The sequence below is a fragment of the Thamnophis sirtalis genome, unplaced genomic scaffold (assembly GCF_051295495.1).
Source record: "Thamnophis sirtalis isolate CommonGarterSnake01/CBP01778 unplaced genomic scaffold, rThaSir2_p1.2 scaffold_4, whole genome shotgun sequence".
NCBI lineage: Eukaryota > Metazoa > Chordata > Lepidosauria > Squamata > Natricidae > Thamnophis > Thamnophis sirtalis.
The window spans coordinates 124,809,014-124,835,800 of NW_028261384.1; the positions used below are offsets into that span (position 1 = coordinate 124,809,014).

Sequence of the window (26,787 nt, forward strand, 5' to 3'; positions counted from 1 at the left end):
CTGGCCACCAAATGTAACTGCGGGCCAGCGCCTTCATGCGCGCGACCCCCGGGTGATCGGCATGGAGCCGCTGTAGGACTTGGTGGCGAAGGACCGATGGGATGACCACGCAGTCGCCCTAGAGGAGGCAGCCTGAGTGGAGGGAGATGTTGCATATTCATGAACCCTGTTACATATGCATTACTTGGAAGTTAGTTCAGAACCATTGCTAAAGGCTAGCAACAGCCTGCTGCTTCCTGATTGGCCAGGACGCAGAAGGAGCTGTTGCTGGCCAACAAGATCCGTTGATTGGCTGAGGGACTTGTCAGCTGTGTTGCTGCCTAGTCCCGGCTCCCTATTGGTTAAGTTACATTGTTACTTTGACTATAAATACCTTGGCGCGGACAGCGCCTTTTTGAATCGCTGTCATCTTCGTATCCTTGTAAATAAAGAAGTTCTTGGCTGTCGCGTCCCTCCTTCCAATCTTCAATACTGGCGACGAGGATGGGATTAGAGAGGACCTTCCTTAGGACTTTGATGAGGTCTGAGCGGCTGCTTGCAGCGATCAGGACGTCATCAAACTAGGGAACAATGCCAGGGAGCCCATGTCAGACGGAGGAGAGGTGCCGGTCTACTCACAGTTGCTGTTCGTTTTGTTTTATAAATCAGGGAAGTCGCATTGCGCCGCAGCGACTCTCAGAGCCTGCAGGAATTGATTGACCGATTCGGATGGCTTCTGCACTCCCCTGCGGTAGGCAAATCGGCGTGCGATCTGTGATGGGGTAGGGGCGTAGTAGGCTTGAAGTCCTTCAGTTAGTTCTTCCCAAGTTAAATCATATACGGCCCTAGGGGCAGCAAAAGATCTGGCCGTTGCGAACATCTCAGGACTGCAGGCAGTTAAGAAGAATCCACATTTTCTAGCCTGAGAATATCCCTGTCTATTGTTGGCGATGAGAAAGCATTCAAATCTCTCTAAGAATGCTGCCCAGGACTCTCCACCAGCTCCGAACGGAGCAAAGGCTGGCATTCCGGCCATAATAGTTCGCGGCTGAGGCAATTTGGCGAGGCGGCTGAGGCGATTTGAGGTGCGTTTTTTTTGTCTGGTCTACGCGCCTAATACGATCGTTACTTGCCCTTTAGGTCGTACTCAGAGCCGGAGTCCCCCATCCTCGTCGCCAGTGTTAGATCGGCGGCAGTAAAGACGAGGAGGCGTCTGAGGTAACCTTCAATGGTTTATTGCAAGCAAGACAAAATGAACAGCAACTGTGAGTAGACCGGCACCTCTCGTCCATCTGACAGCCTTTTATACTGAGCTGTCAGACGGACGAGCCAATAGCCTCGCATATGACAGCCCGGCAACCGGCAGGCGTGTCTGATTGGCTAAGACGTGCCTGGCTGCTGCCGAGCTGTCATTCGTAAGTCCGAGGACTTATGAGGCTACAACACCTCCAAAGTACCTTCCAACTCTATTATTCAATTACTCTAATGGGCTATCAAGCATTTTTCTAATGTATTATCATTCCATTGTCTTTCTTGATATATGAATTCTGCACAGGGAAAAATCAGCCAAATTCTGAATAGGTGAAATAAAGGAATAGAAACTGGACATCAGAGATCAAGACAGCAACAAGGCAATAGCACAAAATTCCAATGTCCACAATATTCCATTGTTAACCTCAAAGTAATTGTGAAGGAAGAAAGAAACTTTGTCAACACTACATACGTCCTGTAATAACAAAACAAATAAAATTTTGCTGCTCTCCAAAAGCAGTCAAGGAATGGTAGCTAGTCCTGGAGAAGCTGCAATTCTCTGGATTTATTTTATAAGAGTGAAAATCTCCTAGCTTTTTTAGAAATGAATTGATTCCATATTACTTAATGAGAATTAGATTTGGATTCTAAACTTCTTTTCTCAGTTAAGGTTACTGAAGGTCAAAAGCAGTAAGGAGTATTAATAAGTTTGTTTCTTTTCTTGATTCCCTAGAAAATTAATTATCAAGTTAAGAATTTATAATAAGAAACTGTTGTTCTACAGAGACCTTTCAGTTTACATTGTTTTATTAAAGGCTTTAAATAAATTAAGAAATATGTCTACAGAGATTCCAAGTCATTCAGGGCATGATTATCCCAAAGTTGTTTTTTCAAGAAGCACTTGTACTTTCTTGTTTTTCTTTGAAGATGTTTCACTTCTCATCCAAGAAGTTTCTTGAAAGAAAAACAAGAGAGTCCAGTTGCCTCTTGAAAAAGCACCTTTGGGACAAATTAAGTAATAGTTGGGGAATTTTAGAATGGCTTGATAAGATTTATATTATACATCATTATGTATTACCAAATTCCTACAATCCTTCTATATCATCTTTCCTATGAAGCAAAGGTCAAAGGTCTTGCATAGGCCCACCAATTTAAATCTCAATTTAAAACACATTAAAGCAAAATCAATAAGAAAAAACTACCATTAATGAAACTCTCATTAATTTCAGTGTGTCTATTGAAAATAGACCTGGATTTCAATTAGGTTATCTTATTTTCACATTACTATCTCATTTTTACAGTTCTATTCTTTGCACTTAATTCGATGGAGAATTAAGTGATGAATTAAATCTGAAAAATAGTTACAATGAAGGAATAGTTACTTACAATCACAATTGGTGTGGAAACTTCTTGTTGCTAAGCACAGTGACAAGCTGTGCTTGATTTTAATATCTTTTTGCCATGGTTGTTAAGTGAATCACCATTATTATTATTGCTGTAGCACGCCAATGGAGCTGACAGCAGACTCAAACCATAAGGAGGGAGGAGTCCCTCTCACTGAAATGTGCCCAGAGGGTTTTCAGGTGCTTCATCAACCATGATCCCAAGGAAGGGGTGGGAGAGTAGACATTGTTATCTGAAAGTCTTTAGCTCCTCGTTGGAACCCTGCTCCGGAGCTTGTCGGGTGTGAGTCCTTGCTGGTGAAGATCGACCTTGCGGGTCAAGTGGGCTTGTTGTTAACGTACCTGCCTCCCAACAGCATGACGACAGTCCTCCCCTCGCTCCTCGAGTCAGTAGCTGAGCTGGCAGTTGAGTTCCCCAGACTTATGATATTGGGGGACTTTAATCTGCCTTCACTTGGCGAACACTCTGATGGAGACGGCGCTTGGTGTTGTGCCTGATACTCTCACCCGCAGTCTGGTGGAGACCTTAGTTGCTGCTTGGAACTCAGCCAGGTTTTGACGGCTTTCCAGAAGGCCTGGAGAGAGGTGAGGGTCCGGATCTCCGTGGGGAGTTCATTCCAAAGGGCCGGAGCTGCTACAGAGAAGGCCCTCCCTCCCTCCCTCCTTCCTTCCTTCCTTCCTTCCTTCCTTCCTTCCTTCCTTCCCAAATTCAGATAAGCTTCTATGAGCACAGAAAAAAAGGAAAGATGTCAAGAAAAAGTTAATAGATCCTGGTGGCTCCCCCACCCCTTTAATCCAAGAAACGGATTATCTAGACTCCTGTCAGTCTGGTTTCAGGCCCGGATACAGCACAGAAACTGCTTTGGTCGCCCTGACCGATGATCTCTGGCAGGCTAGGGATAGATGACATTCCTCTATCCTGGTGCTTCTTGACCTCTCAGCGGCTTTCAATACCATCGACCATGGTATCCTTCTGCGACGCCTGGGGAAGGTGGGAGTGAGAGGCACCATATTATGGTGGTTCTCCTCTTACCTCTCTGACAGGTCGCAGTCAGTGTTGGTCGGGGGGCAGAGGTCGACCCCTAGGCCCCTTGAGTGTGGTGTGCTGCAGGGTTCAGTCCTGTCCCCCCTCCTATTTAACATCTACATGAAGCCGCTGGGTGAGATCATGCAACAGCACGGGGTAAAGTATCATCAATATGCTGATGATACTCAATTATATCTTTCTGCCCCTTGCCAGCTCAGTGAAGCGGTGGACATGATGTGCCGATGTCTGGAGGCTGTTAGTGTCTGGATGGGGGTGAACAAAGTTGTGCTCAATCCCGATAAGACTGAGTGGCTTTGGATGTTGCCCCCGAAGGACTTTTTGGACAGTCCATCCTTAACCCCTGGGGGAAAAAATTTACGCCCCACAGAGAGGGCTCGCTATTTGGGAGTCCTCCTGGATTCACAGCTGAAATTGGAACATCATCTGTCGGCTGTGACCAGGGGGGCCTTTGCCCAAGTTCGTCTGGTGCACCAATTGTGCCCCTATTTGGACTGGGATCCGCTTATACCGGTCACTCATGCCCTTGTCACCTGCCCAAAGATTTTTTTAAAAAAAACCTATTTTTATGCAATATTATATTTTATGTATTCGATTGCGACCCTGACTTTCATTCAGGAAATCAAGATGGCATACAAGTAGGCTTTTCTTCTCTTTCTCTAGAACATTCTTCTGAGGTGGCAAGGGTGAGAGAGATACAGAGAACAGGCCCAAAGATATCCAGTAATAATTTACTTTTACTTCATAAGATAGGAACAGATTTAACAGAATAATGTGTGCCTTTCTTCATCCCAAATGCTTTAATATTGCTAGTAGAGGCTGGGATATCAAAGCCCCATATGTTTTATATGTATTATTATGTAATTAAAGGGGACAAGACTTCAGTTGTGTAGACATGGTTGCCATCTTGACTTTTTTAAAAAAGTTTCCTAAGGAAAGTTTCTTCCCACACTCTTCCCTGAAAGTCTGTTCATATGAAGTAGAATTTGAATTAGCAAATGTTTCTTAATCCCTTGAGGGTTATTAAAAAAAAAATTTCATTGTCAGAAGTTTATTCCAGGTGGAGATGGCTGAGCTTTTTCTTCATCCAAGCATTGTTCTTAGCACATAAGTTACTTCATTGCATGAAGTGACACTGAAAACATTCTGAATTATTGAATGCAAAATATGGCTTTGCCAGGTTTCAAAATCTGTTGAATGTTTGCAGCAAACCCAGTCATTCAGTGCCTGAGTTCTGATTTTGAAGGCTACATCAGGCAAGTATATCAAACTATTTCATTTTTAAATTTTATTTTATTTGGTTTGTCAAATATGGGCAAGATAAGATGTATAAGTACAAACATGGACATGGACAAAGCAAAGGAGTGGAAATAAATGGGGACCGTAGGACAGGGATGGTAGGCATACTGGTGTGCTTATGCACAGCCCCTTTACGGACCTCTTAGGAGTGGGGTGAGGTCCACGGTAGACAGTTTGAGGTTGAAGCTGTGGGAGTTTGAGGATGTAACAATGGAGTGGAAGTAGAGCATTCCAAGCGTTGACCACTCTGTTGCTGCAGTTGTATTTTCTGCAATCGAGTTTGGAGCGATTTACCTTGAGTTTGTATCTATTGTTTGCCCGTGTATTATTGAGGTTGAAGCTGACGTAGTTGTTGACTGGTAGGACGTTGTAACAGACAATTTTGTGTACTATGCTTAGGTCAGACCATAGGCGGTGTAGTTGATATGATAAATAATAATTGGATATGAGAAGGGAAGGTTGGAAATATTTTTGGACCATACACAAAAGTTATTAATCACAACAATTATCACTATTAAAAAATAAAATAAAACTATATACAGTTAAATGTTAACTAATATGGGGAAAATGTTACGATATAATTACATAAAGAAGGGAGAATGATAATAAACTATATGCATGGAAGATGGAATTTTTGGTATTAAATAGTATGGATGTTCAGCTAAAACAGGATATGAGGATTTGATGTTAATAAAGGATTTTACAAACACGTAAATGAAATGCTAGCATGTGGTTATGGATTAAATCTTTGGCATAGTTAAGGATGAAGGATGTTTAAATAACTGTAGTCAACTAAAAGTGGAGGTATAATGATGTCAATATGGTAAACATTTGAGTTAAGATATTTGAATCAATATGAATTAATGGAAGAGAGGCACCAAAACATGTTGTAACCAGCTGATATACTTTTTTATAATATATACCTGTGTGTGTGTGGTTTTTTTTCTTCCCCCCCCCTTTTTTCCCCCTTCTTTTTTGTTCTTTTTGTCTTCTCTATGATTTGATTTTTTTTTTCCCCACTGGTGTGGGCATGTGTTGTTTAACAAAATTTAAAAAAAAAATTTTTAATTAAAAAAAAAAGATTTATAGAACGGAGATTAGAATTATGCATGAAACTGCAACAGTGAAAATGTCTATACGATTAAAAACAAAGCAATATGGATGGAAATAGGATATTTTTATGTTTGCAAATATTGAATAGACCAAATGTAAAATAAATGTGATGGTCATAATGTATAACTTTATATCTTAGTATAGATATTGTATAGTATAGATATATCTTAGTAAGACATTGTCAGGATGGTTACGCTGTGCCCAATGTTTTAATTTGTGTTCAATAAAAAACTTTTTTTAAAAAAGAATTGCGGGTGAAGGTTCTGTACGCTGTAGTTTGCAGTACAATGTTACCAGAGAAGAAGCTTCATAACTCTTAATGCCTTTTTGGCAATGCTGTTACAGCGAGCTCTGGGGCTTAGATCGTTTGAGATGAGTTGTAAGAGCATTGTATAGGGTTCCATGTATAGGTTGGACATTCGTTTAGGGTCACAATCATTGGGAAGAGAGGGTTGAGAGACATTTCTCTTTCTTCTCATTTATTTTCCTTTCCATTTACTTCCATTTATTTTATTCTGCCACAACAATTCAAATGCATCTTTAAAATATAATTTTACCAGGAATTTTTGTTAAGTGTTTTCAATTTGCATCTACTGTTCATCTATTTTATGCAAATCTATCCAAACTCAACACCTTTCTGGTTACATTCCCCCTCACCCCGAATAACAAAGTGACAAGCAATTTTCTCTGATACAAAACATCTCCATGCATAATTTTAATCAATCCCTGGGCACATTTTGGCTCAAAAAAGGCAAAATTAAATTTCTCCTACTACCTAATGGCTGGAAAGGGTGAGAGCAATTGTGAAAATAGTAACGGTTTATCTCTTTCTGGAGATGCTTTGGCACAAGAAAACAGCAGATAGAAGGAAGATAGTAGATAGCAACTGAACTTATTGTTTCAGGCAGACCCTGCTTAGTAGCAGGAGGGGTGCTGAGCTCCTGTTTTTTTGGGATAAGAGCCACATACACCCAACCAGCTCTCCCTTAGCTACCAATATGTACATAATCCAAAGTTCATGGTAACAGCATTGCTAAAAATTGTATTGTTCATCAGAGCTTATAAAACTTACGCTAGAACAATCTGAGAGTATTGTTCAACTGTTTAGAATCCCCACCAATTATCTGACATCAGTACAATCGAGGGGGTTCAGAAGTAATATTGTAATTTACAAGCAGAATTTGGTGTAGTGCTATTTTTCAGTTGTAACTCTTGCCCTTTCAGGTGCTGTTCTTAAGGACCATCAGAAAAGGTCGGATGGAGAACCAAAGCGTGTCTAAATTCATCCTCATGGGTTTTGCCATTGGCCATCAAACTGAGCTCCTGCTAGCCTACCTCTTTTTAACCATTTATATTGCAAGCTTGGGGACCAATATGGTCGTCCTATACATTGTCTTGGTGGATAACCGCCTCCATAACCCCATGTACTTCTTTCTTGGTAATGTTTCCATCCTGGACATCTTCTTCGCCTCTATAACCAGCCCTCAATTGATCTGGAATCTCCTCTCTGGTGACAAATCAATTTCTTTTGCTGGCTGCATTATACAGTCTTATTTCTATTTCTTCTTAGGGGCGGTACAATTCTTTCTCTTTACCACCATGTCCTATGACCGTTATGCCGCCATATGCAAGCCACTGCAATATCAGGCCATCATGAGCTTACACATGTGCATCCAGATGGTTTTTGCTTGCTGGCTGGTTGGGTTCATCTCAATTTTGGTCCCCACCATTATCGTCTCCAGGTTATCCTTCTGCAAGTCTAACATCATCAACCATTTCTTTTGCGACAGTGGCCTTCTGTTGCATCTGGCCTGCAGTGACACCCGCATGCTAGAATTGATGAACTTTCTGCTGTCGTCTGTTATCATCCTCTGCTGTTTAGTCTTAACCTCAATTTCTTATATATGTATCATCTCAGCAATAATCCGCATCTCTACCACTTCAGGCCGGGCAAAAGCTTTCAATACTTGTGCTTCCCATCTGACCATCACTTTAGAGGTTCGGAATGAGGGACGCGACCACAGGGTGAACAACTGAACAGGCTTTATTCCAAGCTAAGTATAACAGCGATTCAACTCATAACCAGCCCGCCAAAACCTTATATACACGGGCTTCAACCAATCAGAAACAAACATTCAGCCGGCAACAGCCTCCCTCGCGTCCTATCCAATCCAGACGCAGGAGGCTGTTGCTGGCCAGCACAATGGTGCTGAAATACAAGAACAGTGAGGCCATTTGCATGGCTCATACATATTCATGAACTTATGAATACTTAACACCCCTTCCCCCCAGTTCTGCGCATGCTCCGCGGGTGGAGCATGCGTAGTCTTGCAGGTAGGCGGGGCGGTGCCGGACCCGCCCTGATCTACGCAGTTCTCCACTAGTCGTCGGCGGAGGAGGACCTCCTTGTGGTAGCTCCTCCCGGAAGGTGGTGTAGCTCCAAGGCACGCCTTCTTGGGATGGCCCAGAAGGAGGGCTCAACTGTCCTGGTGAGTAGGGGCGAGGTGGCGTGTCCACTGTGATAGTGTTGTGTTTAGGAGGCGTGTCGGGAGGGAGGAACCAAGGCCTAGGTGAGAATTGTTCTGCGGCGGCTTGAGCTGATTGTGGGCGTTCCCGGCACGGGGCGCTCGGGCAGGTTGGGCCTGGTGTGGCGAAGGCCCGTGGTGTGTTCTCTCCGGCTTGAGCTCTCGGTTGTTGGCAGGAGAGGCCTGGAGCGGCGAAGGCCTCACGCTGGGATTCCGGGCAGTCGGTGCCGGCTTCGGTTGGGCCTGGGCTGCCGGCTGGCGGTGGGAGGCGTCTCCTCAATTGATCCAGGTGACGCCTCCATTGGGATCCGTCAGCCAGTCCGACTCTAAAAGAACACGGGCCAGTCAGGGCAGTCACAGTGGCTGGCACCCATCTCGTAGGCCCCGAAAATGCCCGGGCCCATACCGCGTCCCCTAATTTAAATGAACGGGAAGGGCTAACCCCCAGGTTGCTCGGCTGATCCCCTGCATACAACGGATGTAGCCGGTCCAGGGGAGTCCGCAGGCGCCTGCCCATCAAGAGCTCCGCGGGGCTTCGGTTGGTCATTGGGCAGGGAGTGGAATGTTGGCTTAGCAGGTAAGCCGCCACTTTCTCCTGCCAGTCGCCCCGGTCCATGCGGCCCAGTGCCTCCTTTGCTGAGCGGACCGCCCGCTCCGCCCGGCCATTGCTGGCCGGGTGGTACGGGGCTATGGGCGCATGTCGAATCCCTTGCATGGCCAGGAACTCCTGGAACGTGGTGGACATAAATTGGGGCCCATTATCAGAAACAATCAGGTCCGGCAACCCATGGGTCGCGAACAGCCTTCTCAAGGCCCGGACCGTACTCTCAGCTGTGGTGGAGCCCATGAGGACCAGCTCCACCCAGCGGGAGTAAGCGTCCACCACGACCAAGAAGTTCTGGCCGTGAAAGGGACCGGCAAAATCTAGGTGGAGGCGCGACCATGGGCCTCTCGGAGCCTCCCACTCACGAGCCGGCCCGGCTGGGGGATTGGGCCTAGATTGCTGACAGGGGTGGCAGCGGCCCACATGGGCCGCTATCTCTGAGTCCAGTAAGGGCCACCAAACATAGCTACGGGCTAATGCCTTCATTCGTGCTATGCCCGGATGATCCTTATGGAGCAGGGACAGGACTTGTGGCCGCAGCGCGGTGGGGATCACCACTCGATCCCCCCAAATAAGGCACCCCCCGTGGAGGGAGAGCTCCGCCTGCCGGGTTTTAAAGGGCTTGAAGCCCTCTGCCACTTTGTCCATTGGCCATCCCCTCGAGACCCAGGAAGCGACCTGGGAGAGGATCGGATCGGTCTTGGTGCAGGCCGCGACATCCGCGGCCGAAATCGGGAAACCGGAAGACGCGATAGACAGGACTGAGAGACAGGGCACTAGGGCGGTGTCGGTCTCCGGTAACGGGCAGCGGCTTAAGGCATCGGCATGCCCCAGCTGCTTGCCTGGACGGTACTGTAGCGTATAAGAATACGCAGCCAGGAACTCCGTCCATCTAGTCATTCGGGGGGAGAGGATGGGGGGGGTCGGCTTGTCACCTGCCAGAAGCCCAAGGAGAGGCTTGTGGTCAGTGACAAGGGTGAAAGGCCGACCATAGAGGTAGTCGTGGAACCTCTTAATCCCGGACACTGCAGCCAGAGCCTCCTTGTCTATCTGGCTGTAATTACGCTCCGCCGAGGAGAGTGTCCGGGAGTAATAGGCCACAGGGGCCTCTAAGCCATTTGGGAGGACATGGCTTAGAACGGCCCCGACTCCATAGGGGGAGGCGTCACAAGCTAACGTCAGTGGCATCCTGTCATTGTACTGGACCAGGACTGCCGCTGACGTCAGAGCTTCTTTGACAGCCGCGAACGCATGCGCTTCGCGGCTCCCCCAGCGCCAGGCCGCAGATCGGTCGAGCAACCGATGCAGCGGCTCGGCTAGTGACGCCTTGTGCGGAATAAAAGGGGCGTAAAAATTCAGGAGCCCTAGGAACGCCTGCAGCTCCGCCTTGGAGGTGGGTGCAGGGGCGTTCCTAATGGCAGCGACTTTAGAAGGTGTGGGGTGGATGCCTTGGGCGTCAATCATGAAGCCCAAGAATTCCACCCTCGGAACAGCAAATGAACATTTGCTGCGCTTCAGTTTTAAGCCCGCGCCCCTGAAACGACTGAGGACCTTCCGCAGTACTTCGATGAGTTCTGAGCGGCTGGAAGCAGCGATCAGGACGTCATCGAAATACGGAACTACGCCCGGCAGCCCGTGGAGCAGCCGCTCCATCAGGCTTTGGAAGATCCCCGGGGCCACGGAAACGCCAAATTGCAGGCGGCGACAACGGAAAGCCCCACGATGGGTGACGATGGTCTGGGCAGCCGCCGCATCGTCATCCACCGGGAGCTGTTGATAGGCCTGCGCCATATCCAGTTTGGCAAATGTGCAACCCTGCCCCAGGGAATGGAGCAGGTGTTGCACTACAGGGACTGGATAGGGGTTTGCCTGAAGGGCCAAGTTGATCGTCGACTTGTAGTCGGCGCAGATCCTCACCGACCCGTCAGGTTTGATTGGGAGAACAATGGGGGTCTCCCAAGGGGAGTGGTCAACGGGCTCGATGACTCCCTGCGCCAACAACTTGTCAAGTTCGGCGTCAACCTTGGCCCTTAAGGCAAAAGGCACCCTGCGGGCTTTCAGCCTAATGGGAGCAACCTGAGGGTCTAAACTTAAAGATATGGGGGTCCCCTTATAACAGCCCAGCTGGCCGTCGAAAACGTCCGAAAATTCCCTTAACGTGTCCTCGAGTGTGCTAGGAACCACCCGGTGGACCCCCCCAATGGATAATCCCAGGGCTGGGAACCAGTCCAGGCCCAGGAGGGCCGGCAGGTCATCCCTGACTATGAGGATGGGTAGCTTCCCCTGGAAGTGGCCATAAGATACAGAGATAGGGAAGGATCCTAGCGTAGGGATCAACCTCCCCTGGTAATCCCTTAGGGAGACCTCAGATTGCTTTAGGCGTTTCTGGGGCACTTTAGGGCATAGCTTGGCAAAAAGTGACCAGGGCAGGAGGGACCGGGAAGAGCCAGAGTCCACCTCCATCCGGCACGGCTGACCTTCCAGCTGGACGGAGGTCGAGACCTTCCGGGCCCCTGCAACGGCGTGGCTCGCCGAACTGTCAAAATTAGCTGGTTGGCTGGAGGACTGGTAGCAATCTTCCGCTCTCTTCGGTGGCCGCTGCTGCTGGCGGCGCGGTTGCGCCTGGGGACGGCTGGGCGATTGAAGAAACGAAGGTGCCGGCAATAGGGCCCTGCAGACCTTGGCCAGATGGCCTTCGCCCTTGCACCGGTTACAGATGGCATTTAAGAATGGGCAAGCCTGGCGCTTATGACGGCCTCCGCAACCCCGGCAGGGCGCTGCGGACGCCGGTTGGGCTGCAGGTTGCGGCTTTGGCTTTCTCTTAGGCACAGTCCTCATTTGGGCCACCACTTCTTCTTCTTGATCCTCATAAGCTATGTCGTCCTCGACCATGTGGGCTTGTGGAGATGCGTCCGGTGTGGCAATCTGCAATCGTTCAATGTCGGCCGTGGACTGCTCCGACAGTTCAGCGGCTCGGGCAGTCTCCACGGCCTGTAGTAGTGTAATTCGGTGATTTCGGAACATGCGGCTCCGCAGGTTGATATCGCGGACCCCGCACACAAATTGTTCCACCAAATTTTCTTCAAGGTTGGAGAACTCGCACTGGGCAGCCACCGTCCGCAGAGCCTCCAAAAATTGGCTGATTGATTCATTCTGTTTTTGGACTCGTCTGCGGAAGGCGAAACGGCGGGCGATGATTGACGGGGTGGGTGCATAGTGGTTCTTCAATCTGGCCATGAGTTCGTCCCACCCAAGCTTGTATGCTGGCCGTGGGGCTGCCAAGGCTCTTGCTGAGGCGAACATAGATGGCTCGCAGCATGAGAGGAAAAAACTGCATTTTTCCTCTTCGGTTTGAGCCTGATTTTTGGAAGCGATCAGGTAACATTCGAACCTTTCCATAAACCCCTCCCATGATTCCCCGGCGGAACCAAAAGGGGCGAATGGAGGCAAAGCAGATGTCATCCTGAGGGAGAGATATCAAGAGGCCACAAAAAAAAAATTTTTTTTTTTTTTCCTCTTCAGGCAGCGTTCGTTGCCGGTCTGGAACGGCAGCTAACTGTCTGTCTCTCTCTTTTCACCTAGTGTCGCGGAATCGCTGATCCCATCCTCGTCGCCAGTTTAGAGGTTCGGAATGAGGGACGCGACCACAGGGTGAACAACTGAACAGGCTTTATTCCAAGCTAAGTATAACAGCGATTCAACTCATAACCAGCCCGCCAAAACCTTATATACACGGGCTTCAACCAATCAGAAACAAACATTCAGCCGGCAACAGCCTCCCTCGCGTCCTATCCAATCCAGACACAGGAGGCTGTTGCTGGCCAGCACAATGGTGCTGAAATACAAGAACAGTGAGGCCATTTGCATGGCTCATACATATTCATGAACTTATGAATACTTAACAATCACCTCCATCAGCTATGGCATCAGCATCTTCCTCTATGTCATCCCATCTAAAAAGGAGACTGTTGAAGTCCATAAGGTTCCTGCTCTTGTCACCTCAATTGTCTGTCCTTTTATGTACCCTATCTTGTTCACCCTGCAAAATGCCACGGTGAAGCTGATGCTAAGAGACATGGTGAGGCACATCACAGAGCGGATTTCTCACAAGGTTCGAGGCGTCCTGGTGAAGAATGGACATAATAAGAGGGGAGACCAGGCAAAAGCATAAGAAGGGAAAGAGAACAAGCTGCAACTTTTCAACCTCAGTAATGATGGTGTTCGTGCATCACGTTCGAAGAGGACCTCGACATCTAACATGTTGTAGGCTGTCCACAATATATCTTCAGGTGGCTGGTAAGGCCTATACAGGCATGAAATGTTCCTCCACATGTTGGGCAGACATGTGTGGGCACCATTGTTGCAGCATTTGCAGCTCTGACTTTGCGGAGTGCTGGCTTCTCTTGTGGTACGGCTGTTCTTCCGTCCTCGGATGTCCAGCAGCCTTGGTGGATCAGCGTGGGCCATGTTGATCGATCTTGTGCCAGGAGGTGGTGTCGATTTCCAGGGACTTGAAGGAAGCTTTCAACATGTCTTTATATCGCTTCCCTTGTCCCCCATGCGGTCACTTTCCTTGAAAATACTCAGCATAGAGGAACTGTTTGGGGATGCCCTATTCAGGGATCTTTGCAACAGGGCCTGCCCAGTAATGATGACAAGACGGGAAAACAAGAATGGAGCTTGAGAAGAGAGATTTCCCTTCATCAGGTTATTTTTTTTATAACAACCCTATAAGATATTAATAATGCTACCCTGCATGGATGAAAGCGGATTTTCATGTAGAATATCTTTCATTTCTATGGAATCCTTCCTTCCATTAGTTTCATTAGTTTCTGAAAACCAAAGCAATAGATTTCTTTTTAATTGTAAAGTGTCTGATGAAGGTTCCATCTCTCTCCCCCCACCCTCCTCTACAATATTGAGAATATTTCCTTTTAATAAAGAGAAACTAGGTATATTTATTTTTCTTATTATTCGCAATCACACCGTAGAATGGCCTTTTTCTTTTTGCTGAATGTAATTATTTATAGATGGTATGATAGCTTTATTGATTAGCCTATAGGCCATATCAAAGCATAAGGTTCAAACACTTATCGCCAATAAAATCTTATACAAACAATTTAAAATATGACTAAGGTAAAGTACAATAGTTACAGGATAAAAATACAATATAACACATAAATATATAAAACAGAATAAAATGACATAAAATTATATTTCAGTGTCACCCTGCAAACTACCCCAATCAATCCCATGTATGCAGATCTCAACCGAACCATTTTGTTCAAGAACTGTGCTACGTTAAATGCTATTTTCAGGTTCTGGCCGCACATAAAGTATGTTGTTTTGATATGGGGATCTGAATGGGTCATTCATTTGGTATATAGACCAAGGTACCTGCCTCTCACCCCCTTATACGAGCAACAATTAAATAGGATGTGAGCCAGGTCTTCTACCTCTGCTGCTCTGCAAATGCAGAGACACTCATTGTAGGGTACAGAATGGAATTTCCCATAATTATTTATTTATGACAATTGTTGCTATTATTTCTAACTAATCTTTTAGGGCTGCCCAAAATTTCAATGGAAGGTTTTCAACCTAAGTTGGCTATGAAAGTTCTTTATGTCTGTTGGTAACAAATAATTATGTCAATTTGTTAGTAATGGACATATATTGGACATTTTCAACCACTTTTGCTGCCTCTTGTGCTGGCCATGCCTATCCCCTGGGCTTCTTTTTGGGGTAAGACTTATATTAGACCCCCCCCCCCAATCAGGCTAGGCTGTTTATTTTCTATATGAAAGAAATAACTGATCCTTGATATTGTTAGGTTTCATCCTGGTTTTATTTGTTCTTGATATCCGTTGAGGGAGGCTTAGGACACACTCCATATGTTCACTATTTACTGTACATTTATAATGCCCCTAAACAGAAGTCCTTTGGACTGTGTACAACCAATTACAATATACTATCAAAAAAAACGTAGTGTTAAAAAATGTATACAAAAAGTGGAAAAACTAGGATGAATTATTTTTGAAAGTCTGCAGAGGAAATACTATGACATATGATAAATAAAACAAGCAAACATAAATGACACAGGAATGACAATAAATCACATAAATAAATACAAACAAACCCTTCAAGTTCTAAAACATAGATAGTCTTCAAAGCATAGATAGTGTCCACTGGACAATAACATAATACAATTTATGGGTATCACCTTCAGTTTTCCAATATGATGATGATGATGATGATGATGATGATGATGATGATACTAATGCTACTAATACTACTAATAACAATACTACTACTACTACTACTACTACTACTACTACTAATAATAATAATAATAATAATAATAATAATAATAAATAACAATAATAATGCTACCACTGACAATCATTTTGAAGAAGGTGAACTATGGATACGAACTTGCAAAGTTATGAACTATGGATACGAACTGCAAATGTCATGAAACATCCAGATCTACCTATCTCAAGTTTGTGGTATGGATTCAATAGGTGAATAAAAAAATGCCAAGTCCAGTTTGAACATCTGACTGACTGTGCAATGAACAACAGCAACAATAAACAATAAGGAAAGAATTCTCTAAGAGCTCTGACTGAAAAGATTGATAAAGGTTGGTTTTTTTCCCCTAAAAAAATTAAATGCAACCGCAGACAAAAATCAGGAGACATGTAGAATTTGACGCAGAGAGACAAAAAGGCCCATACAGAAATAATAATTGACATGGCAGACATAACGGCTGTTGCCTCTATAGCTGTTACAGCAATTCTATATCATACTCTTTTGAAAACCTACTTGGGCACGTGTAACTTTCCATAATTAAATACCAGTAGGATGCAATTATTTGTCATTTGATCCCTTTTCAAAAATAGGTGCATACTTTATTACTTTATTGTAATTGCTTGAAGTGTACCAAATCATTTCCCTCCCTTTTAAAAACCTGTAGAAATGATTAGCATAGACTGACAATGATGGATTACACATGGGATTAGGGACAGCACTTCAAGCCCTGGAAAACATAGGAAAGAATCTCAAACTTTGGCAAAAGCAAATGGAAGCATATCCTGTCTTCCAGGATGTGTAGAAACTTTGCATGATGTGAAGCACGTGCCATCCCACATTGGAATAGAGTAATGGCTGGCTATTATTCTTAATGAAATATAATCTTTCTATTGCTTAGAAAATGGCATATCATTATTTATGTTTATTAACTTGTCTGACATTTGATGATGTAATCCTACATTGTTTCCCATGATTAAGGTGACAAGATTTTCAGATTGGTAAAGAGGGACACCTTTGACTGGGAGGGGGGGGGGGCTTGATTAAAAATTTTATACGGAGCAACAAAAATTTTCATACAACACAAAAATAGTATTGTAATATTTTTTTATTTCAACATAACTACAATTTACAAATATAATACATTTATTTACATTTATATTTATTAAATATATTGACAAAAATTATGTACAGAATAATTTTACTCTTTGGCATATTTCTAACTTGAGTGAATTTTTTTTAGTAGATTGCTGTCATTGTTTAAAAGGTCATGAAACTTTTCACACAAATTTGTTAAATTATATTTCACACATAAAATGGCTTTCAAAGTCTCAACACTTAATTGTGATTTTTCTGATGTCCACACTTGATTTACCGTAGAAAAAATGTGTTCAAACGTCCTGGTAAGGACAGCGCGTATTCCACAATTTTTAATACATTATTTTATGAAATATGGTTTGTTTGAAAATGATGAAATATTTCTAGCCATTTGTTCTCTATTGTCATTTTTGCTGATGCCCAAGATTCAACCTTTTCCTTATTCATATATTGCTCTAAATATGATAGCTCAGTAAAAAGATTAGTTTCAGAAATATCACTATTTGGGAAATTTTGATTAATATGATCGAATGATTTTTGTACATCATGCCAATCAAGTTCTTTTTTTAATGCGACCCAATTAAAATGTTCAATATCATTATAATGTACTGTCCACTCTTCTAAATAATCTACGCAGTTACTATAGAACTTTTTAACATGATTCATGGTGTCTGCACGATTTATTGCACCTTGTTCTTCTAGATGGCTTATACCAGTGTTTTTCAACCTTGGCAACTTGAAGATGTCTGGACTTCAACTCCCAGAATTGAAAAACAGCTGCTTGATTGTGTACAAACTCTAGCCAAGGTTTTGAAGATTCTTTTTCAAAAAACTCTTCTAAAATTCTAGGACATTTATCCTGTGATAGAAAGTAGGACTTCAAAGGATCGTATATTTGCAAAATTCTTTCCACAGCTGGCAAAAGAGCTAACCAGCGCGTTTTACTGTATTTTGCGATATTCGACTTCCGCATTTTCACAAAATTCTTTAAGTATTTCAACACGCACAGTGTATATATAGAAATAAGAATCTATTTTAACAATAATATTTTCCACATCTATGGGCAACAAGTCAGCAGCTGTTTGAATGACGTTATGTATTATGTGTGCTGCACAACCAACACCAATAATGTTGATTAAGCTTTTTGTTTAATTTATAAAAAATATTATTTGTACCTCTTCTCGCTTTTCCTCCAAAATTTGCATTCGTATTGTCTCCACAATATGCAATTATTTTGTATTTTAAATTGTTTTGTTCCAAAATATTAACAATGGAACTGAAAATTATTTCAGAAGTTTCGCCAGGCAAAGAAACAAAATCTAAAATTCTAATTTGTATTCCAGTTCCTGAATCAAAAAAATCTAATAAGGGTTGGAAATAATTTGATATCCTTATGATTAGATGCATCAGAATATATGGATTCAAAATTAATTTTCTCTAGATTTTTGTTTAATTCTGAAAATGCATATGGGGAAAGCACATTACGCACAATTGCCTCGGATTTTGTTCTAGCACAGGTAAATTTTTTGTTGAATAACTTTTTGACAACTTGTGATGTACAGTCCATAGATCTGAAGGAATGATTGTGATTAATAGCATGAAAAGACATAAGTCCTTCTGCTAATGCCAATTTCTTTTCTTCGTCTGCATACGTTGGTTTATGAAAATATTCCTGCATTCTGGAGGAAGATGCAGCAGCATTTACATATCTTTTATGTTTCTGCGTCTCCAAGTGCTTTGTAATATCATGCCTCCCACTGTGTGAAATAGAAAATTCACCATTACATTGCTCACATCTTACTATCTGATCGCTTTTGGTTTTTTTAAGAAAAGGAAATTCACTTCTTAGATCATCGTTGAATTTGCATCCTCTTTTCTTACTCATTTATGTCCATAATCTAAAAAAATTTAAAATTATATGATTTTATCAGATATAAAATTCAACGAGGGTGAAACACACTAAATCTGGCAAAGCTGCCTTGCACCAACCTGGCCTGCCCATAGAATAGCAGCCACTTTGAGACACATAAACCTGGTCTGAACATATTGCATCACAAAGAAAACATTTGCAAAAAGGAACATTTCTTGTAGTAAATATATTTTATAAACAATTTAAAAATAAAAATCCCCCCAAAATAATGAAAAAGGTATTCTATAAATAAAAGAAATCCTTAAAAACCATTGTTAAGTATTACACCAGCAATAATTTATACTGTCACCATTTCAAACTATTCCACACAGAATAAATTGAAGTAAAATCATTTAAAAAAATGCTATACTCAATACTTTGAAATGGACTCAGGAGTCATGATTGACACTGAGTGAATTTGCACTTTTAATAATCAGGAAGATACAATGGCATTGAAAAAAGTGACCGATGACCATTTTTCACACTTAGCGACCATCAGAAATACGAATCTGTTGCCAAACATCAACATTTTGATCGCGTGACCATGAGGATGCCACAACGGTCGCTAAGTGTGAAAATGGTCGCTAAGTGTGAAAAATGGTCATCAGTCACTTTTTTCAATGCCATTGTATCTTCCTGATTATTAAAAGTGCAAATTCACTCAGTGTCAATCATGACTCCTGAGTCCATTTCAAAGTATTGTGCATAGAAATTTTAAAAATGGCTTGTTTCAATTTATTTTGGATAGAATCTTTTTTTAAATAGTCTAAGACAATTTAAAAAAAGAATCAACACAGAATAACACTATTTTAAAAAATCATATGCACAATAAATAAAATATTATTTTAAAATACATTTAAAAAATAAAAGAAAAAACCCGGGTCACTTACCAGCAGGCAGGCAAAGTCAGCAGATCTTCGCAGCGATGGATGGAAGCACACAGGGAGCCTATATACGCAACTGCAGTAACAATGACAATGATGAAGGATTGGGTTGAGTTAAAGAATAAAAGAATTCTGATCTTAGAAGGCCATGACCTGCAGGCAGGCTGGCATAATTTCTTATGGAATGACAAACATAAAACGCACAAATACTTTCAAAATCATTTAATTAGGAGAACTTTACTGCAACAATGGTTCAAAATCAAAAAAATCCACTATGTGAAAACCCCAAATTGGCTATCGCCAACAGAAAGAACGACACACCCAAATTTTACAGATTGGAACAAAATTCTAAGATACAGAGATCTAATTGACAGACAGGGAAATTTAAAAACAATTGAAGAATTGGCAGATCAGAATATGAAAGGTGATTGGCTAACCTACCTCCAAATTAAAACTAAATACAATAAAGACACTAAAATATATGGTATTGAAACAGAACCACACGAATTGGATAAAATTATTCAAAGTCTGGACAGAAAGATGATAGGGAAAATATACAAATTCCTCTTGAAGTATCAAATGGAAGAGGAAATTGTAAAAGAACCAATGATAAAATGGGCACAGAACTTTGGCTATAACATTGAACTAGACAAATGGGAAAAATTTTGGGGAATAAATTTAAGAATGACACTATCAATCCCATACAAGGAAAACCAGTACAAAATGCTTTATTATAGATGGCATCTGGCACCATCAAGGATGCCCAAAATTTCAACAAATACCTCGCTAAATTGCTGGAAGTGTGATTCAATATATCATGGCACATATTATCATTTATGGTGGACTTGTGAAGAGGCAAAAAAATTCTGGAAAAGGATCAAAAATTGGTTGGAAGAAATAACAAAGGTTAAGTTAGATTGGAAACCTGAACTCTTTCTATTAGGAATTATACCGACGAAATACAAAAAAGAAATACAATATCTAATATTACATATACTTACAGCAGCAAGGATAGCTTTCGCCCAGAAGTGGAAAAATAAACTAAACCTAAATGAAGAAGAAATAATAAGAAAAATTATGGACTGTGCCAAAATGGATAAATTAACGAAAGAAATACAGGGAAAAGAAGAATCAGAATTTTATTGGATAGGTGCCAAGGTGGCGCAGTGGTTAAATGCAGCACTGCAGGCTACTGCTAGATCAGCAGGTCAGCGGTTCAAATCCCACCGGCTCAGGGTTGACTCAGCCTTCCATCCTTCCGAGGTGGGTAAAATGAGGACCCAGATTGTTGGGGGAAATATGCTGACTCTCTGTAAACCGCTTAGAGAGGCCTGAAAGGCCTATGAAGCGGTATATAAGTCTACTGCTATTGCTATATGGGATAATTGGTATATAGTTGGATGGAACAAAGGAATCACAGACAGTGGTCACATTGTTCTAACATCTTTAAAATCAACTTTTTGGAACATCTCTGACTAAATACTGATTAAGATCTTAGGAAACAGAAAGTCAGATGATTTGCACACTATTTTCTTAATTGTTCTATAGCATATATACAAAGCTGTAACTTTAGTAAAATAATTACTTTTATTAGAATAAACTTCTGCCACAGCCTCTAAGTTTACTTACATGGGTAAGTTTCTACCACTTCTCAACATCAGAGTCAAAACTTTTTTTTTTTAATTAGAGGAGACAATCTTTCATGGCAAATTTTTAAAACTCAAAGATCTCTAGTATTAGAGAATATTGCTATTTTGAGATTATAGGAGCCGCCATGCCGGCAGAAGCTCCATGAGTCGTGACCGAGTGGAAGTTCTCTGCGCGAGTGGCGGCGGCTGTTTCACTCACGCAGAGAACTTCCACTTGGTTCCGGAGCTTCTGCCGCTTGTGGCGGCGCAGCACAGGGGCTGGCTGTGATGCGAGGTGAAACTGAACTCCGCAAAGGGGGAGACGGAGGAGAGGAGGGCTGTCTCCTCCCCCCAGCACCTCCCGATTCCCACCGGTACCAGTTCATTCCATTACTCACCAGTGAGTTAAGCTAAGCCTAAGCAGCTGCAACCAAATAAAAGACGAAATGAAATGGAGACTCACGCAGGCGTGCGAAGCCTAGCGGAGTCCAGCCAATCAGTGAGCTGGCTGGGATGGAAAATTTTCAGCATGTGGCATGCTGAAAATTTTCCATCCCAGCCAGCTCACTGATTGGCTGAAGTCCAGGCCAATCAATGAGCGGCAGGCTGGACTGGCTTAGATTTTTGTGTAGGATAGAACGGAACGATCCAGCGAGCTAGCTGCTAGCAGCTGATGGGCACGGGAACGAGGGAGCTGCGAGAGCCATAATAAAGCATGTTTTTTTAAGAACGGTGCGGGACGCGGGAAAATTTATGAAAAGGCGTCCCTGTCCTGCCAAATGTGGGACGTCTGGTCACCCTACCCATGATGCCTGATGGAAAGCTCCCTATATCCCTGATGGTGAACCTATGGAATGTGTACCACAGGTGGCCTGCAGAGCCCTCTCTGCAGCCATGCAAGCCATTGCCCAGCTCAGCTCCACTGTACATGTGTGCATGCCTCCCACCAGCCAGATGATTTTTGGATCTCTGCTGCGCATGCAGGAGGCACGTGTGCATGTGTGGGGTCACATGGAGTCACATGTGAATGCGCAAGGGGGGAGCACAGGGGGTGCAGCACCCCTCACCACTCCCAGGCGGCTTTAGGGAGGCCTGCTAGGCCCAAAACAGGCCATGGGTGGGTGCCGTGCCTCTCCACATCCCATTTCTGATCCCAGGGGGCTTCAGGGAGGCCTGCTAGGTCCAAAACAGGCCACAGGGTGTGTGCTCCCCTCCCCGTCGCCTGTTTTTGTCTCAAGAGGCTTCAGGGAGGCCTGCTAGGCCCAAAATGCTCCATGGGGAGTTAATGTGCGCAGGGGGATGTGGAGCATGGGGGATTGTGCACTCATGCACAGAAGGGTGGGGTACACAGGGTTTGTCACGCACACATTGCATTATGGGTGTGGGCATGCACACATGTGCTTTCGGCACATGAGGACAAAAAGGTGAGCTATCACTGCTCTGTATAAACCACAATTGAAAGCTCTCCAGCAGAAGAGTTTCAACCTTCTAGTCTGAAGTTATCTTCTGTATCTTGCAATTGAAAATATGCTTTCCTTGCATTCACGGGGAGGTCCTCTCCATCACCGCAGTGAAGATACGAATGGTGTGAGTTGATGGAAGATGAGAAGAATGCGACAAAGATTGTCCAATTAAATTCTGTTTTGCCTTAATCCCCACTCGAAAATATCTGGAAAAACCCTGATGCTTTGAAACACCAAGGAAGAAGCTCACCTGTAGGTGGCATTTTGCAAAAGAAGGAAGCCACCTCCCTTGGCTGGGCCTCTGCCTCACTCAGCTGGCAGTTGGGAGACTACAGCCCTCTCCTGGCTTTAGTTAGGCTTTGTGGAAGTCAGCCCCTTGCCTCCTGGACAAGCTAACTCAAAATTTCCCTTTCTCATCAGGGAAGGGAATGGACTAGCATAGACTGACAATAGAATAGAAGAGAATAGAATAACAGAGTTGGAAGGGACCTTGGTGGTCTTCTAGTCCAACCTCCTGCATAGGCAGGAAACTCTACACCACTTCAGACAAATGGTTATCCAACATCTTCTTAAAAACTTCCAGTGTTGGAGGCAAGTTGTTCCATTGATTAATTGTTCTATCAGGAAATTACTCCTTAGTTCTAGATTGCTTCTCTCCTTGATTAGTTTCCACCCACTGCTTCTTGCCCTGCCCTCAGGTGCTTTGGAGAATAGTTTTGACTCCCTCTTCTTTGTGGCAGCCCCTGAGCAGTGATGTGAGGTGAGATTTATGGCTGGTGAGGCACTGACACAGGGGTTTCAAATTTTTTACACTTGTGGACTTCAACTCCCAGAATTCCACAGCCAGGCATGCTCAGTTCCAATTTAAAGCAACAGCATTTGTTTTTCTCCTTTGCGAAAAAGTTTTCCTTCATTCTTTTTCTTCTCCCTCCCCCTCCTTCCTCCCTTTCTCCTTCCCTCCCCCTCTCTGAAACAGACACACGGACACAGAGAAGTTGGATCCCTCTCTCACTCACTACACTTGAGGATGACGTTTGAATTCCTCCCCTTCCCTCCGACCCACACACGTACCTATTCCAGCTGTTTCAGAGAAGATTTCAACTCTCTGAAGCCCTCTTTGGACCGTGTCCTCTTTACTGGACTTTGCAGAGGAGAAGGCTAAGATCATTAAGACCTCTTCTCCTAGCCTGATATAAGCCTTGTACGAACTTCGCACGGTTGCGCAATCTTTTAACTGGTATGGCGAGTGTATGGGATTTGCATGTGATTGAGTGAATGATCCCACCTTTTTTTATTGCCTATTATTGTTGTATTTTTTGTGTTTTAATTATTACGTGGTGACTGCTTGGGGTGAACGAATGAGTATGTCTGATTTGGAGGACCTGTCGAGGAACGCGGGGGTCATTGGGGTGATCAGGGGAATTACGGACACGGGAGTGGGCCAGAGCATTACGGTCATAACAGGGAGGGGCAGATATGGCGGGGACTTTAGGGCTGGCCATTACCAGGGAAGGAGGGCTCGCTACGTTACAGAGATCCCTCCTTCCGGCCCTATGAGTCCCACTCCAAGGCCAGATGGCACGAGTAATCACATTATGAATGTTTGAATGTTTATTTTATTTATATGCTGCCCTTTCCCCCCGAAAGGGACTCAGGGCGACTCACAACTCAACCAAGGGAGAGGGATACAGACAAAAATTAAAACGACAAGCAACAATACATAATTTAAAACACACAAGAGTCATAACATTCGAGAAGGGGGTAGAAGCTTTTTAGCCCCAGGCCTGTCAGCAACAGCCAGGTTTTAAGGGCTTTGCGGAAGGTCTGGAGGGTGGTGAGGGTTCGAATCTCCATGGGGTGTTCGTTCCAGAGGGTCAGAGCAGCCACAGAGAAGGGTCTCCTCCGGGTAGTCGCCAGTCGACACTGGCCGGCTGATGGAATTCGGAGGAGGCCTAGTTTGTGGGATCTAATCGGTCTAGAGGAGGTAATTGGCAGCAGGCGGCCTCTCAAGTACCCCGGTCCAATAGTTTCGGTTCCCCTAAGAATTGAATCTCCCATCCCATTTTTTTCTCACCTTTTTTCCATAGGAAAGTTGGGATACTTTCCTTACTGTCACTAGAATGCTGGGTTATCTCTCTTTTTAGAAACCATTGATCTTTTATAGGTATCTAGCTGCATATTTTCTTCAGGGGGGGAGGCTATAAAAGCGATTGTTCAATTCCAGAGGGGCTTCATTGGTGTGAGCTAGGGTAGATAGTAGGGGAATTGCTCTTGGTTGCTCTTTTTTTCTAAAAGTGACATGTTTCCATTGGTTTTCGTTTTTAGGTTCATTATTTAAGTTGTTTGTTTCCTATTCTGCTCAATTGGGGTATATCGGTTTTCTTCCTTAAGTTCATATATGGGATCATATTTTTGGGAAATGTATTTTCTCCCTACTGTGTTTAATTTTGGTGTACTCTTGCTTTGGTTGGGGTTATATGATGGGTGTCATGTCCCCCTTGGAGCCTGAAACTGCAGAGCAGGATGAGTTGGAGCTGCAGCCAATGGATTGGATTGGATTTATTCGACTTGTATGCCGCCCTATTCCCAAAGGGACTCAGGGCGGCTGAACAAAAGCCAAGGGGAGGGGAACAAATAGAAAAAAGTAAGACAAAAAACAAGACAACAATACAAACAATTTAAAAATCACAACCAATTCGAGTAGGAGTGGAACTCAACAGCCCCAGGCCTGCTGGGAGATAGCTATAAATGGAGATAACTATAATTAAAGGATGATGGAAAATGATCTTACAAAACTTCCAGATGTTTGAAATATTAACTATACTTGCTGAATGTATAATTATGTTTTTTTTTAAATCAAGGCTGAATGTATTTATGGTTTATATGACTACCCATCTCACAAAATTTGATGTTCCAAGGTGGCCAGAAAAAATGACAATCCCCAATGATAGAAAAGCAGGGCCAAATGTGGAAAGGAAAGAAAGTTCTCATTGAAGAGATGTTCCATTTGGATTTATACCACAGCTGCTAACTCAAGTTTCATAGAGTACTTTAAAATATTGGAGTTGGGCAAAAATATATATACATTCATAACAAGAAGGAAAACAATCCTATGAGATAAATATTTAGTTTCAGGAAGAAGACTAATGGAACTGTTTATTCTGACTTGTGGAATTCCTGAGGTGTTTTGTACATATATACAGAATGGATTCTCCTACTGTTTTCTTGCCTGTTTTGACTTGAATACTTGTTCCATCTCCATCAATGCTCCCTCAATACTTTTACATGAAGTTCAGGACACGATGGCTGGAAATTTGGGAATTACAGTCCTCACTTCACCTTCTTTGGCTTATGTACAAACCTCTGCCTATATGGATTATCTCCCATGGTTGTATCTTCTTTACTCTCTATATGACATTTCAGGACTCAATCGTGCATACTCTACACACCCTATTATAGAATTAGAGATCTCAAATACAGGTCATCCTTGTCAGAATATTCATGAACTGGCAGAGACATGGTAACAAGATCAGCCAATGAATAGGGCTTAGTAATAAGGTCAGCCAATGGGAGCTGAAACAGTTTGGAGTCTGGGTGTGGCTTAGTTCTGAACTGAAACTAAGAGAAACTCATTCTCGGTGTAGCCTGCCTGCTTACAATCTCTCCTCTGTAGCATGTGGGAAGAATCTGATGTTGGTATTGTACATTTATTCCTGTGTTGTTATGTATATAAAGAAGTTGATGGATCCTATTCATTAGATAAAAATTCATGGTTTCATTTCTCTCCCCATTCCTCAGCTCTCTCCTCTTCCCCAGGTTCAGGATTTCTCTGAATGAAAGACTAAACAAAATATAAAAGGATGCTTAAAGAAAGATTTATTTTATTGTCTCCTAATAAAGGATTAATCACATCACATAAACTAGAGAATAAAGAATGTGTTCAAATTCCAGAAATGTCAGAGAATGAAGGAGGTACAGCACAATCAGATTTGCAATATTCTTCTATAATTTCTAATTTTAATTTTAAAAAATAGCTTCATCTTTCCTGTGGGATTCATTTCCTGGCCAGACCCACCCATTAGGGCTGTAGAAATGGGGTGATTGGAACTGCAGTAATTATAAAAGAAGAATAGCCAGGAACAATGCAGACAGAGAGAAACCCAAAAGAATGCAGGGGAAATGTGACCTTCTAAAAAATAGGGTTGGCTTTAAGGTAACGTTAGAGCCCTCCAAAAATCCCCTCTTTCTATGGCAGAGCATTGTCACAAAAATGGTCTTGA

General features: G+C 43.3%; 1 protein-coding gene across 1 annotated transcript; it reads left to right on the forward strand.

Annotated features, from left to right (window-relative positions):
• The first annotated feature begins 7,347 nt into the window (after positions 1-7,347).
• On the forward strand, positions 7,348-13,390 carry LOC148046390 (olfactory receptor 6J1-like). Its single transcript, XM_087712176.1, has 2 exons — positions 7,348-8,068; positions 13,116-13,390. Exons 1-2 carry the CDS (start codon positions 7,348-7,350, stop codon positions 13,388-13,390), a joined length of 996 nt encoding a protein of 331 aa, XP_087568302.1.
• Positions 13,391-26,787: the final 13,397 nt, after the last annotated feature.